The sequence below is a fragment of the Netta rufina genome (genome assembly GCF_964035555.1).
Source record: "Netta rufina genome assembly, chromosome: 2".
Lineage (NCBI taxonomy): Eukaryota > Metazoa > Chordata > Aves > Anseriformes > Anatidae > Netta > Netta rufina.
The window spans coordinates 52,926,024-52,943,539 of record NC_140124.1 but is presented as its reverse complement, the minus strand read 5'-3'; the positions used below and the strand labels follow the sequence as shown (position 1 = coordinate 52,943,539).

General features: G+C 48.2%; 2 protein-coding genes across 6 annotated transcripts in view; one reads left to right on the top strand and one right to left on the bottom strand.

Annotated features, from left to right (window-relative positions):
- ATXN1 (ataxin 1) overlaps window positions 1-4,613 on the top strand; it is a 189,813-nt gene extending 185,200 nt beyond the window's left edge. For all 4 annotated transcript variants that reach the window (XM_084282300.1, XM_084282299.1, XM_084282301.1 and 1 more), the window contains one exon: window positions 59-4,613. In XM_084282300.1, the coding sequence (XP_084138426.1) occupies window positions 59-589 (531 nt within the window). In that variant the 3' untranslated portion in view covers window positions 590-4,613. The remainder of the gene's footprint in view (window positions 1-58) is intronic.
- Window positions 4,614-8,081: 3,468 nt separating this feature from the next.
- The window catches only part of GMPR (guanosine monophosphate reductase), a 36,190-nt gene continuing 26,755 nt past the window's right edge, over window positions 8,082-17,516 (bottom strand). For both annotated transcript variants that reach the window (XM_084282855.1, XM_084282854.1), the window contains exon 9: window positions 8,082-12,722. In XM_084282855.1, the coding sequence (XP_084138981.1) occupies window positions 12,542-12,722 (181 nt within the window). In that variant the 3' untranslated portion in view covers window positions 8,082-12,541. The remainder of the gene's footprint in view (window positions 12,723-17,516) is intronic.

Below are 17,516 nucleotides of genomic sequence, written 5' to 3'. Positions count from 1 at the left end.
TCATCTCACGCTCTCTCCTCCCTCCCTCTCTCTCTTTCTGTTGTCTCTCTCTCTGCAGGTCAGCGTGGAGGTCTTGGTAGAATACCCTTTTTTTGTATTTGGACAAGGCTGGTCATCCTGCTGCCCCGAGAGAACCAGCCAGCTCTTTGATTTGCCATGCTCCAAACTCTCTGTGGGGGATGTCTGCATATCGCTTACGCTCAAGAACCTGAAGAACGGCTCTATTAAAAAGGGCCAGCCCGTGGACTCAGCTAGTATCTTGCTGAAGCATTCAAAGAATGACAGTCTAGCTGGAAGTAGACACAGGTATGCGGAGCAGGAAAATGGGATTAATCAGGGAAGTGCACAGATGTTAGCTGAGAATGGTGAACTGAAGTTTCCGGACAAAATAGGATTGCCTGCAGCACCTTTGCTCACCAAAACAGAACCCAGCAAGCCCCCGGCAACGAGGAAGAGGAGGTGGTCAGCCCCCGAAACACGAAAACTAGAGAAATCAGAAGAGGAGCCACCTTTGACTCTTCCCAAGCCTTCTTTTATTCCTCAGGAGGTTAAGATTTGCATTGAAGGTCGATCCAATGTAGGAAAGTAAAAGTTGTTTGGGGAAAGGAAATTAGGCTATCCCTTGTCATTTTTATCCAGATTACTGTACTGTAGACTAAATAACCCAGTATTTACATGTTATCATCTTATTTTAGGTTTATGTTATAACCTTGTTGTTATAGTTGCAGCTGGTATTATGCAGGAGACTGGTGCATATGTTTTTCCACAAGTGTTTGTCAGTGACTAGGTTTCTTGAGAGCTACAGAAGGGGCAGTATCTGCTTCACACACCCTTAGTGGAAATGAATGTGTTGTCATGGCTCCTGTTTTCTAACACCTCGTGTAGGACAGGGTCCAGCTGTGATTTTTTTTCTTTTTGTCGTCGTTATTTTTTTTGTGTTTTTTTTTTTCCTTGTTTTGGTTCCCGTTCTAGGTTTTTTTTTTGGGGGGGGTAGGTGAGGAGAAGGGAACTGTAGCAGAGGTGTGTGTCACGCGTGGTGTGTGTGTGCGTGCGCCCGTCCCGAGGAGGGACCCTGAAGAGGTTTCCTGGCCCCAGGTGAATGCTGAGGACACAACCCACAGATGTTACCCAAAAACAGGATCAGACAGCCTCTGATGCTGTCAACAATAAGCCAACTCTCGCTCAAGGCTCTACAGTATATATATATATATGTGTGTGTGTATATATATATATATATATATATATTTGTGTGTGTGTATATGTATATATATATTTCCCCCCATGGGGTCTGACTGCACTGATTTTTGCTCACCAAGCATCTGCCACACCACCACTTTCCCCTCTGCTTGCTCGTGCAGTCGGGTGCCGGGAGGCCACACACACACGGGGCGCTGTCCTCGGCGCCGGCGGGCACGCCTGGGCGCACGTGGGTGTGCGTGGGTGTGCGTGGGTGTGCGCAGGGAGCCCTCCGGCTCGCTGGGCGGGCCCTGTTTCCGTGCAGTGTTAGACAAATCCCTCGGGTTAAGGCCATGGACATTCGCTTCCACCAGGGAGACGCATACTGCCCCTTTGAGATCACAGGCATCCATCGTTTGCAGTTGGGTTGCAGGTCTTTGTCTTTAACTCTAGTACTGTTTTTGGTTCATGATTATGGACGACCCGTGCCACTTTTTTTCAAATTTCAGTGTGACACAGGAACCCGATGTTGAAGATGAACGTAGAATGTCTTTAAGCACTTAAAATGCTGTTCACACTTTATTGCTGAGCATCCTGGTCTAACACTCAGTATGTACTGTATCTCACTTTAATCTGCTCGGAAAACAGCAGCAGCAAACAAATTAATCTCTTCAACACTGTAACTACATGCAACTATGTAAAGTTTTCTCACGAGCAAGATGCTGAAAGTTTCAATGTGGTTTCAAAGGGATGAATGTGAATTATTGAACTAGTATGTGACAGTCATTGTCCACAAAGGACTACTTAATAGGAGGCACTTTTTAAACTTTAATGCTTGAGAAAGAGTTAAAGGCATATGCGAGCTGACAGATAATAAAAGAATAAGAGAAAGGAAAAAGGAAAGAGAAAAAAAAAAAATCATTGTCCAGTGTTTTTGAAAAAAAGATGGACTTTAAAGAATCTTGCAATTTGCACATCTTGAGTTTATCATTTGTGTGGTATTCCTGCAGTTTTTACCTAATAATGTTGTGGGTTGGGGGGGGTCTGAAAGAGCATAAACAAATGTAGCAATTACTCACTAACCTGCCTACGCTCTAGGCCATTTCATAGGGTTATTGTTCCTTTCAAAGTTCATTTTCGGTCTTTCTGCCGTATCTGCCACACAGAACCTAGCACAGGTCCTACCGGGACGGCTCTGAGAATTTGTCTTCAGACTTGCTGAGAGAGTTTTCCACAAGAAACATTTCTATACATAAGCAAGGTGTTTGTTTGTTTTTAAAACAAACCTATTGTTATTTTATTATTATTATTATTTGTTATTTTAATTGCATTGCTTTCCATTTGAAAGACTAGATTTAAGAGTCTGGTACAAAACAAGTTTTTTTGGGGGGGGGATTCACGCCGTTCAGTCTTTTGTTTCCCCAGGTAGGGCCGGATCCTTTGAGGTGCTGTGCACCCAGCATCCCGGAAAGTCGCGGGGAGGTGCGAGTATTACGTACTTCGGGTCTGAGCTACAAAAAGCCTCTTGCTGCCAACAGGGATGTGTCTCATTGATGTCAGTGGGATCTAGCTCGGGCCCGGCGCGATCAAGCGTTCACGTCGTTACTTTTGGTTGGTGAGTTCGCGTCCTTCAGGTAGTTTTGAAGAAGCTGTGCTGATAGGGAGAAAAGGAAATAAAAAGTCCTGGATTAGAAATACAGTACCTAAAGTGAACAAACTTATTTAAAAATCTCGTTTTCCCTCTCCCCTAAAATACAGTGCTTTTATTTAAGAAAAGAAATGTTAACCCCAAACCCCAGCTTTGACTCTGTTATTTGTTACTTGAAATTTAGCTCACACCAGAACTAATTGTTTTTATACCATATTCTGGGGTGCACCAAAAAGTTTAAATACGTTTAAAATAGCTTGAAACTTTTCTTGAATTTCCTTGAATTTTATTAACCTCTCAGCGGGCTACCAAATAGCTGAGTGGGTTTCTTCTCACAGTCACACTGCTTAGTTAGTGCTTATTTGTTAATATTTCTGCTCAGAGAAGTTGCTTAATCTTCCATATACTCTGCTCAGGGCACTTGCAATTTATTGTTTTGTTTTGTTTCCTGTTTTGTTTTTAAGCTTTTGATGGTAAAGGAGTAGAAAGAATTACAGATTTTAGTTCGCATTCGTACCACTATTTCCGTAATTCACACGTGCTCGGAAAAAAAAAAAAATCTCAAAGAGAACCATACGCATTCACATTCGTGGTTAATAAGGAAGCAGGGGCTATTAAACTGACTGGATCTATTCAACTAACACTAAAAAAAATAAAAAATAAAAAATAATAATAATAAAAAAATAAGTTTGGAGCAATAGGAATGTATTAGTTCTGTGCTTGTATTTCAGACTGAGGATTTCTGAAATAACTGGTTCTTTCCCAACAATCGTCCCTTTCCATGCTTTGGCTTTCGTAGGATGTGCAATACTTTACGTGCCAACGTAGACTCACCCGTGCGGTGTTAGCTAGATCTCATACCCTCTTCTGGTTTCCCCTTTTTGTTCCCTTGGAATAGTTTCTTTCTTCCTTCCTTCCTTTTTTTTCTTTTTTTTCCTATTAATAACTCCCCTCCCCCAAAAAATAAAAAAGAAACGTGTTGAGGGTGAGGCGTTCCTTGATCTGGGAAACACCAGCCCTTTTTGTCAGCGTGAGGTAAAGGCCTGCCTCGGCCTTGCGTCTCGGAGACGCACGCCCCCGGCCTCCGCGCTGTGGAAAAAAATGAAAAATTTAGATCCAGGAAGACAAAAAGCGCCTAATCCGAGTTCCCCCCGGCCACCACCACCACCAAGAGAGGAGTTTTGGGGTTCATTATGTCTCCAAGGGGGGGGATTTTTGCCAACGTCAGCCCTCTTCCCCACGGGGCCATGCGCGGCCGTGGGGCCGCTCGGTGTTTGCTCCGTGCCCTGGCCCGGCTCCCCTTTCTCTTGTTTTCTTTCGGTCTTTTTTTTTTGTTTTGTTTGTTTGTTTTCTTTCCTTTTTATTTTCTTTTTCTTCCTTTTTTTTTGTAGCAGGCCTGTTTAGTTTACAACGAAATGCATACAATCACCAAGAAATTAGTCAGGGCGAAGAAAATAAAACGAGAACCTCTTTATAGGGATTTCTAAAAATATCTATCTATCTGTCTATCTATCTATCTAATCTATCTATATATCTATATATATAAAATGACTGTTCCTTATAGTGTTTAACTTAGGCATTGTTTCAGTTTGTCTGGGCCACATCACGGGGAATTTGAGTTTGATGTCACTTACCTCAAGTCCTGCAGTTGAAACCCAAATTGGCGTTGCTGTTGACCTACTTTAGGATTTTGTAAGTTGCTGTTGGGATGTTTTTTTCCCCCGACGAACCAGACCTCGGGGTGGGGGGGGTGGGGAGGGGGGGATAGGATGTTCCTCTGATTCCTTCAATTCCTTCGTCCCGCTGTCGCTTCGTTCGACCTGTCGTTCCGTCATTTTCTCGGCGTGGGGAAGTGACATCACTACTCTCGTTTCCCTAAATCAAGGAACATTTAGAAACTTTTCACACCTTTTACTCAGGGATGGGGCTGGCATATGTGTGGTACACTGATGTGACCAGAAGCAGCACTTTTACTGCTCTGGAGTAGGGATGTACAATGTGACAGACGAGTTTGGATTTCCTGCATCTCATGGTTTAACTCTGTAGATATCACGTAGATCGCAATACAAAAGCAGCAGGCTCAGCGTGAACTGTAGCTGTTGGTTATCACGAAAATTCACTCTGTGCAGAGATTTGTTTCACTTAAAAGTGTGTTGCCAATATTAAAAAGGAAACGGTGAAATTCTGTTCAGACTTGCAACTGCTAAAAAAAAAAAAAAAAAAAGAGAGAGAAAAAGTCTGTATCAAGGAGAGCAAATCCTCTTTATTTTAAACACTAACAGTGTTATTTCAAAGAGGGGTTCTTGGCACAGCGGCCTGGGCCCCAGCTCTGCAAACACTTATGCGTGTGCTCAGGGGAAGGCCTGAGCTGGCTGGCCAAAGCAGCCGGGCGGCTCGGGAGCTCTCTGTGAAGTACGCGTATAAATCTTTGTGAAACTGAAGCCTGGTTCAGTTAGGGCCAGATTCTGACCTTACTCAGGTGGCTGGAAAACCCTGGGGTTTCGTCCAGGTTCACCAGGGCGGGATGCCCCGGGGGCGCGGGGGGATGTGGCCTGTTGAAACACTTCTGCTATCCCATGAACGCCAAAACGTGGCGAAATGGGGCTTGCACTCGGACAGGTAATTTCCATTTCTGCCCTCCCCATCATCACAGGTAACAGCAGAGCCCGCTTGGGGCTCTGGCCAGTGCTGATGTGAGAAGCGAGGGGGGCGACCGTGTCGCTGGAGTGCAGCCGGTCATTTTCTTCTCTCTGGTTTATCCACCTCCCCCCCCGCCCCCACGGTCCTGAAACAACAGAAAAACGAGAATTTGTTGATGCAGATCTGCATACGTGCACACACAGCCAGGCAGAAGTGTCAGTTTGCACATGAATAAATACGTGTGAGTTTTGCAAGCCTACACATCCACTTGGTTTCCTGTCCCGAGGACAGTGTCGTGTTTTGTGTCGATAGGGAAATTCCAAACGAGTTGCACACCTCTACTCCAGAGTTCAATTTCTTTTACATAGACGACCTCGCTTCAGATGTGTTACCTTTACTGATAGGATCTTTTCTTGTAGCACTATATCTTGTGGGAATATTTTTTGATGTAAACCTAATTTGAGAAGCTTATTAAAAATAGAAACTTTTTTTGAAGCACTCACATTGAGGAGTACAGGTAATGTTTTAAAAAAATTGCACAAAAGAAAAATGAATGTTGGAATGATTCATTCAGTGTTTGAAAAAGAGATGGCTCTGTTTGAACAGTGAGTTTCATACCTTGTTTGTAAAAAAAAAAAAAAAAAAGTTTTTAAATACAAAAGCAGAGAAAGGTTGAAAGTTACATGTTTTTTGTATATAGAAATTGTCATGTCTAGATGATCTGATTTGTATTGGCTTTGGCCAGGAAGAATTATTACTTAAAAGGCTCTTAAAGAACAACTGTGCTTAATTTTCTGTTCGTATTACATTTCTGGGTCCCGTTTCTGGGGAATGGAGTCATGCTTTCACACTGTTTATTCCTGTGCTGAAAACACACCTTGGAGCAGCAATTCCTGAGTGCAGCTACCAGGCACTTCAAAGGGTGGCTACTGTGCAAACCTAGGGTCTCGCTCTGCAGCTGGGTTTCGGCTTTAGATCTCTCCTGCCTGCGCCAAGGGACGAGGCTGGCAAGGCACGGCCCGCTCGGCTCCCGCCTCAAGCCTTTCGGCCCGATTATTTTTTTTTTTCCTCTCCCCGTGAGGCTGTTCCACATTTTTTTTTCCAGCACTTCTTGCTCCAGACGAAACCCAAAGAGTATAATCCTGAGCAAGAAGTGTTCACAGCGAGGGATCCTAGCCTAGCGCTCGCAGCAGGGCCCTGCCCAAGGCAGGGCGGCCTTGGAGCCCCTTCCACTGCCCCCTCTCCCCGCGCCCTCCTCCAGTGCTGCCGGGGAGCAGCAGGCACACGAGGCAGCTTTCCAGCGGCGGTCTGGCTTGCTTGGGAGACCAGTGTTTTCCAGAAGCCAAAAGAGAGGATCCCAAGGCAGTTTGTGAGGAGAGAGGGTCTTTTTCTAAGTCCAAAGATTGAGCTGGGCAGCTGGGGGCCGGCGGTGACCTCGGCTCTCGTCCAGGCGGCCCCGGGCCCCGGCTGTATTACAATGAAGTGCATTCAGCCAATAGGTAGTATTTATACAATAACAGTCTCTAAGGTTTCTGTAGTTTTTTGTTTTTATTATTTTTCCTTCTTGTTATCTGAAAGGACTCAAGTCTTCCACTGAGGATTTTATGGAGGCTTCATCCAAGGCTGTTTTCTTTTCGGTTTGTTCCTATTTCGAGCAGTCAAAGCTCCTGTGCCCTTTCCCTCGACCATGCAGTAGGCATGCATTGGAAGTGTTGTTTGCGGTAGGCCTTAGGCACTCCTTGAAGCTGTCGTTGCTGTACTACTGGATTGCTGACGTGCAAAACCTCCAGGGCCCGGACCCCCGGCCCGACTCTGCCCCGGATCCCGCCCGGGGGCTCGCTGTGAGAGCCGAGGAGCCGACTGCTCGCCCTTCGAACGCGCTCTGCACGACTCCTCTCCGAGCCACGGGGTTGGGATCCGGGTAGCTGAGGACGAAAACGGGCCGGGGGGGTGGCTACATTGGTGTCTTCTGCCTGGCCGTCGGGCTGGCCGCTTAGCGAAGTTACTAACCTGTTAAGGCGTAGATACAACCTCTTACGACAGTCAGCTAATGTTGAAACTCACTAATGTATGTATTTGCTCTTTTTTTTTTTTTTTTTTTGAATAATATATTAACTTGTTGAACACTGTCCTTTTTCGCAGTGTTAAAGGGTTAAAAGGGGGGTGGGTGGGGGCGTGGGAGGGGTGGGTTACGGGTGGGGATTTCCCAACCTTTTTCAGTTCGGGTGAGCTACTGAAAATCATTTTGTACTAGCTATGTCACCGTCCCCGGCGGCCGGCGGGCTTGGGGCTGGCCGGCTCGCGAAGGCACTCGGTGAGAGGCCTTGCCCGGGGGTAAGGTTTAGCCATTCTTCAGCAGTAATTTTTTAAGGTCTTTTTTTTTTTATTATTATTATTATTTTAAAATTTTATTTTTATTTTTTTTTCTCATTTGGTATTATTAATGAGGGTTGATGCAAATCACACTTCCAGTGTAGTTCCTAGTGTAGGCCCAGCAAAAGGGATATTGCAGCTTTGTGTTGGGGAGAAATTGAGCTGACATGGCCAGTACAAAGGAGAAATAGGGAGGGAATAACGTTTTGCACCTTATTGAAAAGAGGAGAAGATTTTAAGTGCATACAGACATAGTTAAGAGCTTTTATTGTGACAGGAGAACTTTTTTCCATATGCGTGCATACTCTCTGTAATTCCAGTGTAAAATATTGTACTTGCACTAGCTTTTTTAAAACAAATATTAAAAAAAAAAAATGGAAGAATTCATATTCTATTTTCTAATGGTGGTGTGTCTATTTGTAGGATACACTCGCGTCTGTTTATTGAATTTTATGGTCCCTTTCTTTGATGGTGCTTGCAGGTTTTCTAGGTAGAAATTATTTCATTATTATAATAAAACAATGTTTGATTCAAAATTTGAACAAAATTGTTTTAAAGAAATTGTCTGTATACCAGTACAAGTTTATTGTTTCAGTATACTCGTACTAATAAAATAACAGTGCCAATTGCAAACGCGTGCTTTGTCTTCATGAGTTACAGCTGAACGCGGGAGAGCTTTCCCCTGGAGGTAATTCGTCCAATTTATTTCTCCTGCCCCCCGGCACCGTGTTTTTAGCACATCCCCATTCATTCGCAGCAAGGCAGGAAGGCACCCGTGCACGCACAGCACAAAACCCTCTCCAGACCATCAGAATGAAGCTTTTTATTGCGTAACAAAACTTCCCACGTACAGCTCCCGAAGGCCTTGTGCTGGAGGCGTTGCATGCACGGGTTTGCTGCAGACGAGGGGCGGCAGCGCTGATCATCGCCACCTCAGCGGTGCGGAGCGGGGCAGGAAGGCAGCTAAGGCTCGTTAGCGCTTTTTGGCTGATTATGCAGAAGTGCTTTACAGTTATCACAGGCAACACCATGGAGTTTTGGACTCCGAATTGCTTAGCCATGTATGAAAACGTCAGTAACAGTAAACACCGTGTCAGGTAAATGCTGTCTTCAGGGGTGCGGAGCTGCGGCAGCGTCTGATCTGACCCAGGAGTGGTGCAGCCCCTCCGGCCCCTGCCCTCAGCTCTCCAAGCGCCCATGACTGAAAAGCACAAGCCCCGGTACCGACACGGTGGGGCCTGGCGAATTGCTGCCCTGTCTCTGTGTCACCCCCAGTCCTTTCCACCCCCACAACTGGCTGGCAGAAAGGATTTTTTAGGTGTTATCTTGTTTCAAGAAGCCAGGGATTGATGTGCTCCGCTGGGCCCATCTGAGTGGCGTAACAAGGCCCTTTTCGGCATCCCCACTTACAGGTTGTTGGTGTCTGCAGTTAAAGCACTGTGGGGCTGGACCTCAACACTGCCCTGGGGTGCTCAGCTCAGCATTACTGGGGGAAGCAGGCATGAGTGTGGCCTGCAGCCCTTGTCACACTCACAGTGCTCCTGTAGCAGGGAGACAGGATGGGGCTGGGGTGGCTGGCTTGAAGAAGACCAGGCTGAGCAGAATCACCTGGCCCTGAGCGCTTACAAATGGGACAGGATGTTCCACGGGACAGCAAATGACAGAAAACCTGGAAAAAATGCGCAGGTGAGGTAGATCTGCAAATGGCACATGGCGTTTGCCGGTGTTTCTGGCCTTTGCGTGGTCCATCCCGCCAGGCACAGCGCAGCCTCAGCGCCTCTGCTCCCGTTTCTCCTGAGAGTGGCAGCGGGCTTGAGCAGGGCACGGCAGCTGGGGCTAAAAGACAACAAAGGCAACTACTGAGGCACAGGAGTGGCTGTTAAATGAGGGCTCACACCTGATCTTTTCTGTTTTCCAACCTGTCTGAAAGCTGCACATTTGAGCGTGAGTAGTGAGTGCTGACCCGGTTGAGCATTGTCTCTAAAATCCCACGTGTAACTACAGGCGAGATGCAGGCGTGCCATCAGTTTACCTTTTCTGCAGCTGATTTCTCTCTCCTGCTCGTGCTGGAGAAAGAGAAAACAAAGCAGAACACGTGCTGCTTATCGAAACGCTGGTAACAGCTGCGATTGGGAAAAGCAAACACCCTCAGCTCGAGCTTTACCAGTCACCTCTCTTAGTGTCAATGTCATTCACCGTCTGGAGAATGCAGGGCACTTCTTAAGGTCAGCCTATCCCCATCCCTCCAGATCAGCCAGGGGCCAGACAGAGGTATGTGCAAAGGGACAGGGAAGCGGGTGTGAGCGGACCTGGGCTGTCTAAGTGTGAGGTTTACCAGGGAGAAGACTCCACACGTGCCACCCCTGTGGAGAGGCAGACCTCCCGTGCCCCCAGCACCTGCTCTTTGGAAAAGAAACTGTTCCAAAGGGATGTCACGAAGCTGCTCTGTTCAATGTGCGTATGATCTTGTTAGAAAAGATGCTTACAAATATATATATATATCTACAATATGTATATGTACCTCTTTCATTTAGAAATGTAGCTAAAAAAAGTAGAAAAGCAATAGTGAGAGTGGGCGTGAGACCAGCAGACTGCTCGCCTCCCACGTGTGAAGGCACGAGTGTGGAGACACACCGGCGGTCAGGTCTGGCACGGGCTCCTCGCAGAGGTGTTTGTTTGCCTTTCTACCCCTGCACTGCACGGCGTGTACATGAGGGAAGGTGACCCCCTGCTGCTGTACAGCTGCAGGGCAGTAACACCGCCTGTACTCTGGGCTCAGGGAGCAGGAGTTGGCCCACCGTAGGATTTGGCCACCATAGGATCTGTGGTAAAGAAGCGAGGCAACTTCTTAACGTGATGCTTTCAGGCTGGAGGGAGCAGAGACCAGACCCTTTACTCACAGGGCCGGCTTCTCTCTGAGTTCAGGTTCCTTTACAAATTTTGGGCAGGACAAATGGTCCTTAGTGCCAGCATAGGTTACACATTAAGGCCCTTACTCACCTCCAAAACAGATGAAAGGGTCACACCACAATTAAGACCGACGCCCTGCAAGTTTAATGGAAGACATTTAAAATATGAGGCCATTTAGAAGACCTTCGGTGCCTTTTCTAATGTGCACAGCACACTTAAAAGTCATCAGGGATCACTTTGTGGCCTCCATTTGCTCCTCAGAAAGGTCGATCGTACCAACCCTTGTGCATGGCTTTTTGGGCAGTCCTGCATACGAGCCTAATTCTGGAGTCTCTTTGCTATTCCCCTTCCTACAGCTTACTCGTTTGCTTTGCAAAGGAAGCCTACCTCTTTCCACAGATACCTACAGGAGGGGAAAGCAAGCCCCTGAATGAAGTAACACCAGCTGTACTGCGATCTTAGCAGCACTTCAAAGTAAGTGGCCAAACATTATTAATTCACTGGTGTTCACTTTTACATCCTTCATCGTAACGAGCTGCTGTGCTACTCGTGCGGATGCCATGCGTGTTTCCAAAGAAATTTTGTTGTGATTTATCAATTAATTAGCGGGCTGTTGCACTTTGTTAAAGCGTTACCCAGAGTCTTAAGCATTCATTACTGCCTTTAGAGCAAGTGCTTTAACTCAATCTCAGCCTGCCGGTGTCTTGCCGCCAGGCTGTTCTGCTGGAAGCTCCCTTGTGATTTTCACGGTGCTAAGGACTGCGAAGGAGTGGCACCAAGTTAAGTAAGACGTGAGTTTGACTTCTCTGACCTCATTCACCTGGCCGCAGACAGTGTGCAGCACAGCAGCCTTACATCTTTGCTAAATGGACATGAAGAGGCAGAAAACTTACGAGGGAGCAGGGAGGGCTGCGGAGGAACCTCCCCTAGGTGGGTTTACTGTTGCTGAGGTTGTATGTCCCGAAAAATTCTGACCACAGAGCACGGGTAAAAGCAGGAACCCAGGTAATTCAGTAACAGCGTGCACAAAGCAGCAGGCAAGCTCTGAGCTGTCCTCTCCTGAATGATCTCCACAGACAGAGACAGAGAGGACAGCATGGGTTTGCTACATTCAATGACAACTTCCCTGAAGAGGCAGGTCCATTGAAAGAGGGAGATTTAAGTACAAATGGGGGCACCAGCCCTGCGAACCCAGAGTGGAGAGCTGGCATTTTATCTTCCCAGTAAGCAGCTCGCAGGAGTCAGGCCTCATCCACCTCTGACACTGTGCAGGCTGGCAGCCCTGCCACAAACACTGACCCTTTTGCCAGAGGAAAGGTGACGACAATTTGGGTTTTGGCTCCTCCACTCAACCCCTTCCATCTTTCTCTCTCCCAGCCTGCAGTCTCTGGAGGGTGCACTGTCAGAAGCAGTGGTGGCTGCCACGCCAGTCTTCAAAGAGGGAATGTGTGTACGTGTGCAGGTGCAAGACATATCTGTACAAGCCAATTCCTTGTTAGCTGGGCTTTCAGCAGCTATTTGTCAGAGGGGAAGAAACAGGAGGAGAAATGATATTAAAAAAAATAAAATAAAATAGGCACAACAAAAGATGAGGCTATTGCATTTTGAACCAATGGCACTGTGTTAATAGCACAACCTTCCCTGTCCAAATCCCAGCCATTGTGGCTACGAAATTGCCATCTGCAGAGAGAGGAGAACTTGCCACTACTGCACCGAGGAGGAGAAAGCGCAACAAAACACCAGCCCTTCCTGCTCCTCTCCCCCTGCCCCTCTCTCCAGTTCCCCGGTCGAGGGCTACGAGAAGACCTGGCTGTGCTGCTGGGTGACCCGGATGAACGTTGTTCTCCTGCTGAGTTCCTTGAGTTTGGCAGCTCCCACGTAGGTGCAGGTGGAGCGCAGCCCCCCCAGGATGTCCAGGATGGTGAGCTCCACGTCCCCGCGGTACGGCACCTCCACGGTCCTGCCCTCCGAAGCCCTGCAGAAGAAGAGAACGGTTACTGCAGTTACGGGCAGCTGTAAAACGTATCCAAGTGTGCTGGAAATGCTGGAGGTGATGGTTCTGCACACTGCATTTTATACGCACTCCCCCAGCTCTATGCTGTGCTTGCCTATTGATCCTTGGTGCTCTCAAGCACTGAAATGCTTCACCTCCAGTCACAGATGAGGTGCAAGGAGTGGCCAGGCTCAGGCAACTTGTAGGAACAGGGCAGCTGGGCCTCGGCAAGCACCAGGCAGCACAGCTCTGCAGGGCTTAAATCCTCACTCTCCATCACGTTTAACTTTCTCAGAAATGTTTGAGATTCTCGTGTCACAGGCAGAGGACTGACAGCTGAGGACCGGGGCTTTAAGCACTTTTTGGATGGCGCTTCAGAATCTGTTCGGGTTTGAAACGTGGAGGGGAGAGGGGATTGCTGTTCTTCTGCCCTGCGAAACCCAGTCAGAAGCAATGGCTGGGCTCTGTCATTGCTGTAAATGTGCCTTTATTTACTTTTCCCTTAAACAAGTTGTCTAGGGGATAGTGCGTGAAAGAAAGGGCATGCCTGTTCCGAGGCTGCATTTGCAAATCATTAACAGCAGCACCAGCGGCTCTGCGGAGGTACTTGAGTGTGAGCCTGGCGATATTTCATCCTGTTAGTTTAAATGTGGGGTCAGAGCCCTGGGGAGACAATAAAGGAGAAGTGTTAATATGCCATGTGAATGAGGAACCGTGATTAATCTCCCTCCATCTGATGAGTAATTGACTCTTTCTTGAAACTCTCAAATAAACACCAATAAGCGCCGAGCAGAAGGCGTACGCACCGCTGCCATCTAGCAGGCTGCTGCTCTGCTGCCGGGGCCGTGCTGCTGGGAGCTGACAGCCCTTTATTTTCGGCTCTAGAGCCTGCAGAACGAGAAGGCCTGGGCCACAAAGGGACGCCAAAGTGGCCACACCACAATTCTGCAACTTGCTGCTCAGCCCAGACCGTGTGCGCTCGGTGGGCCTTTTTTCGGAGCAGAATTACAGAAGCACGGGACACTCAGAGCCACTGCCCTTGGGAGACGCTCCTCGTGGCTCTGGAGACCAAACCCTGCACGAGTGGTGGCCACTCATGGCACAGCCCAGACGCTCTGACGGCTGGGCACGGCTACCAGGCCCCTCTGGTATCAGCTGATGAACTGCTGGGGCACCAAGAAGCCAGCTGTAAGCAGCGTGCTGGGGGGAGCACGCTGGAAGGCAGGGGTCAGATAGCTCTGAGGAGGATGCTGGCATTACAGTTTTATGCTCAGCCTTGGAAAAAAAATGTGTCAATGGCTGAAAATTCTCCATGCTCCCACTGTGTGTCCTGGGACTTACTGATGCTCCTGAAGAGAAAGGAGTATGGGGTGGGGAGAAATCGGGGGCTGGGAGTTAGGCAACAGCAAGTGCAGCCAAAAGGTCAGGGCTGAATTCATGTTACGTCTGTGGAGCAAGCCCCCAGGGACCCAATCTGGCTGGCGTGTCATCTTACCCCCCAGATGGGGAAATGCCCCCGCTGCAGCACGTGAGCACCGAGCGCCCCGTCGTGGAGCCAGATGAAGCCCTGCAGCACCCGGGCTCACAACCCTACTGGTGTCTCCGACAAGGAGATGGATTCAAGCTGTTGTTTCTTTCTTCGTTGTGTGTTTTGCAAGAATAAAGTGTGAAACCTGCAGTAAGTACCCAGTCAGATTGGTACAGCATTAACCTCTACTCTTGTCCACGGGGATGAAGAGTGACGTTTGTGATGAGCACATATTCAGGCTGTGTTCATGCTAACCCTAAAACTCCAGCCTGCAGGGGCGAGGGGTGGAGTTTATAACAGGTAACAGTGCAGAGGGGTCCTGGTCCCCGGCCCTGCAGGGCAGCAGGTGGAAGCTGAGTACGTGCACGCAGCCCTTGCTGCAACATTCACCTCCACAGCCTGGTCAGGGGTGGAGGCCGTGATGGGTACGTACCCAAAGCCTGACGCTAGAAGAGGGGCTGCCAGGGGGACCTGTGTGGGAGAAGGCCACGATCATGGATGGTTCCCCTGGGTCTGAGAGCAGTGTGAGCCACCCCTTCCCGTGCCTAAAAGACATTTGTGGTAGTTGGCAATAAGTTAAACTAAGCAAAAGCTCCCCAAGCCCAGACTGTTTTGCCAGCACCGAATATCTGCAGGCAGGCTGCGCGAGGATTAGAAGGGGTGTCATGGAGGCTGGCACACTTGGCAGAGAGCTGCGTAAGCAAGTCAGCAAGAAATGCTGAGGGATTTGCAGCTCTGACATCTGTCCCTGAGCTATGACCTGAAACTCACCCTTCCTCAGAAAAGAAAGGCGAAGGAGGAGCAAGTGGGGCTCCCAGCAACGGGGAACTGTGTGCTCACGTGCTCTCAGCAGGGGCTCCGTGCACCTTGCTAGCCACTGAGCAGGGTGGATAGAAAGGGAAAGGGATTTTCTGGAGACGTTTTGAATGGATTTAATCCATGATGCATCCCGTAACTCCCAGCCAGTTCCCAGCCATGCTGCTGGCAGGGAGGGATGAGCAATGTGGGTGGGAATCCTGGCGGGGTGCATGGGGCGAAGTGCTCTGTCAGCCTGGCAAAATGTGGGTCGGGGTACAGGGGCCAGCCTGCCCTGGCTTGAGGCAACCTTATGAGCAGAGCGTTTAAGAAATGGCAAGAATCTGGAGCAGCTTTTTCAGGCTATCATTCGGGATACAGAAAAAGGCAGTAAGTAGCAGCCGCATGCTGATGCTATTCTGTCTCTGTGGCCCAAATTCCACTTGCAGTCAGCGTAAAGTGCCAAAACCAGCTCAGCAGCAGCTGCAAATTGCTGAGTGACCACAGTAGGGCTGCAGCGTTCACACAAAACCTGTGAAATCTCAGAAGGGTTAACAAAAGCAAATTGGCTCGAACTGAACAATACTGCAGTCTCCATCCCTGCCTGCCTTACTTTTTTTTTTTTTTTTTCCTTCCAAAAGAGAATCTTAATAGTTGCCTTTCAGAAATTCCCAGCTCTGATCCGTGTTCCTCGTGGAAGGAGGTAAAAATGTAAAAATAAACCAATATAGAAATGGCATATAAGTAATGAAACAGGATCCATGTATTTCATAGAAAATTAAATGGTCTCGATTTGACATATTCATTACAACAAAAGTGACTCTGGTGACTTTATTTCCTGCTGCAGCTACCTCCCTTTACCTGTCAATTTTCATTTTACTGTTTGCTGGAGGTGCAGGTTCTCCAGCCAAAAGGTGTAATTCTGCCAAGACGAAGTTCAGTGACGAGCAGTCCCATCCTGCAGGGGGCCGAGCACATTGATCTCACCTCAGCTGGGCTCTTTAAACGCGCAAAAAGAAGCCCTACTGATTCAATAGGTTTGAGGGATGCAGCATTTAAAGCGCTGAGCTGGAACCCTTTGGTTCAAGTTTGCCGTGAGCTAAACTAGCGAGTGATTTAACTTTCCGTAAGTTTTTCCTGCAAGAGTAATAGAAAGAGAAGCTTTGCCTTCTTCCTGATCATCCCCTCGATGCCCTGTGCATTTACAAGGCTTGTTAACCAACAGGTCCTATTTGTAACCTACAGTGACATTCATCGTGCTGGGGCAGGCTGAGCAAGACCGAGACCGAGGCTGGTGAGGACGGCCAGCTGCGAGTTGTGGCTGCAGCTGGAACAAGACGAGGATCAGCTCCCTCACAGTTAACAGCCACAGCTTACAGACTCGGTGCCTGGAGCTCCTGTAGCCAGGAGCAGACTGGGGCATTTCTGCAGTGTTACCCACTGGTGGCACAAAAAAGCAGCACCTCAAAGGGGACTGAGAATTTCAGACTGCCCTTCTGGTCCCTTGCTGCTGAGGTTTCAGAACTCGATCCCCAGGAGACTTTGCAGCACCAGAATGCAAAATAAAACATGGCTATGGATCAAGCAGGAGGTGTGCAGTACTGCCCACAAGGAGCTGGAAGCACCTAGTCTAAGCTAAACACAGACTTCTTCTGTACATCCTTTAATCTTACAAGGCGTAGTACTTGTACTTTGTCCCATTTCTGTGGGGGACCAGTGCCAGTTAATTCTCCTGCTGGGGATACCTCTTTCCAGATGACATGTAACGAGGCAGAGCAGAATTTAACAGCTGCCCTAGTCTTTTGTCAGCAAGATTTCCCAAACTACGACTTCCAGCAGCTCTGTGGTGGCCAGGCACTACGTGGCTGTGCTGCACTGAGACCCATGCAGCACGCTTGGGCTTCCCCCTGCTCTCTCAGGCAGCTGCCACATGCCTGAACAGCAGCAGGACCTTCCCACTCCAGCTGATGCAAGCACAGAGGAGCAAAGGACAGTGAGTTATCATAACTCAGATAAAAGGTTACCAGCACTTCTGTGTAGCTGGCAGCTGCCACTCTTAAATTATGACATAACTGTGAAAGGGTACACGCTTTGCTTAAGAAGAACACATAGGTCCTCCTCAGTAAAGGTGTCCCTATCCCCTTCTTGTCCTACCAGAGGCAGAAAAATCTTGGCCTGCGAATTTGCCAGGATATAGATGTTCTCCTCAAATTAAAGCACTTGGTATTTCACTCCTGCCCCTGGCAGCAGCTGGACACGTTGGGAAAAACACCTGACAGAGCACTTGTAGCAGACAAGGCCGACAAAAGTCATCAATCTTCAATGTCTGGAACAGCAGGAAAAGTCACTGGCTCCGAGACCCTTACAAACAGCACTTTATCAGTTGGGACCACAGCCTAAATCTACTCCAGCGGAGAAGCTTTAAAAGGGATCCCTTTAGTCAGTCAGCATAT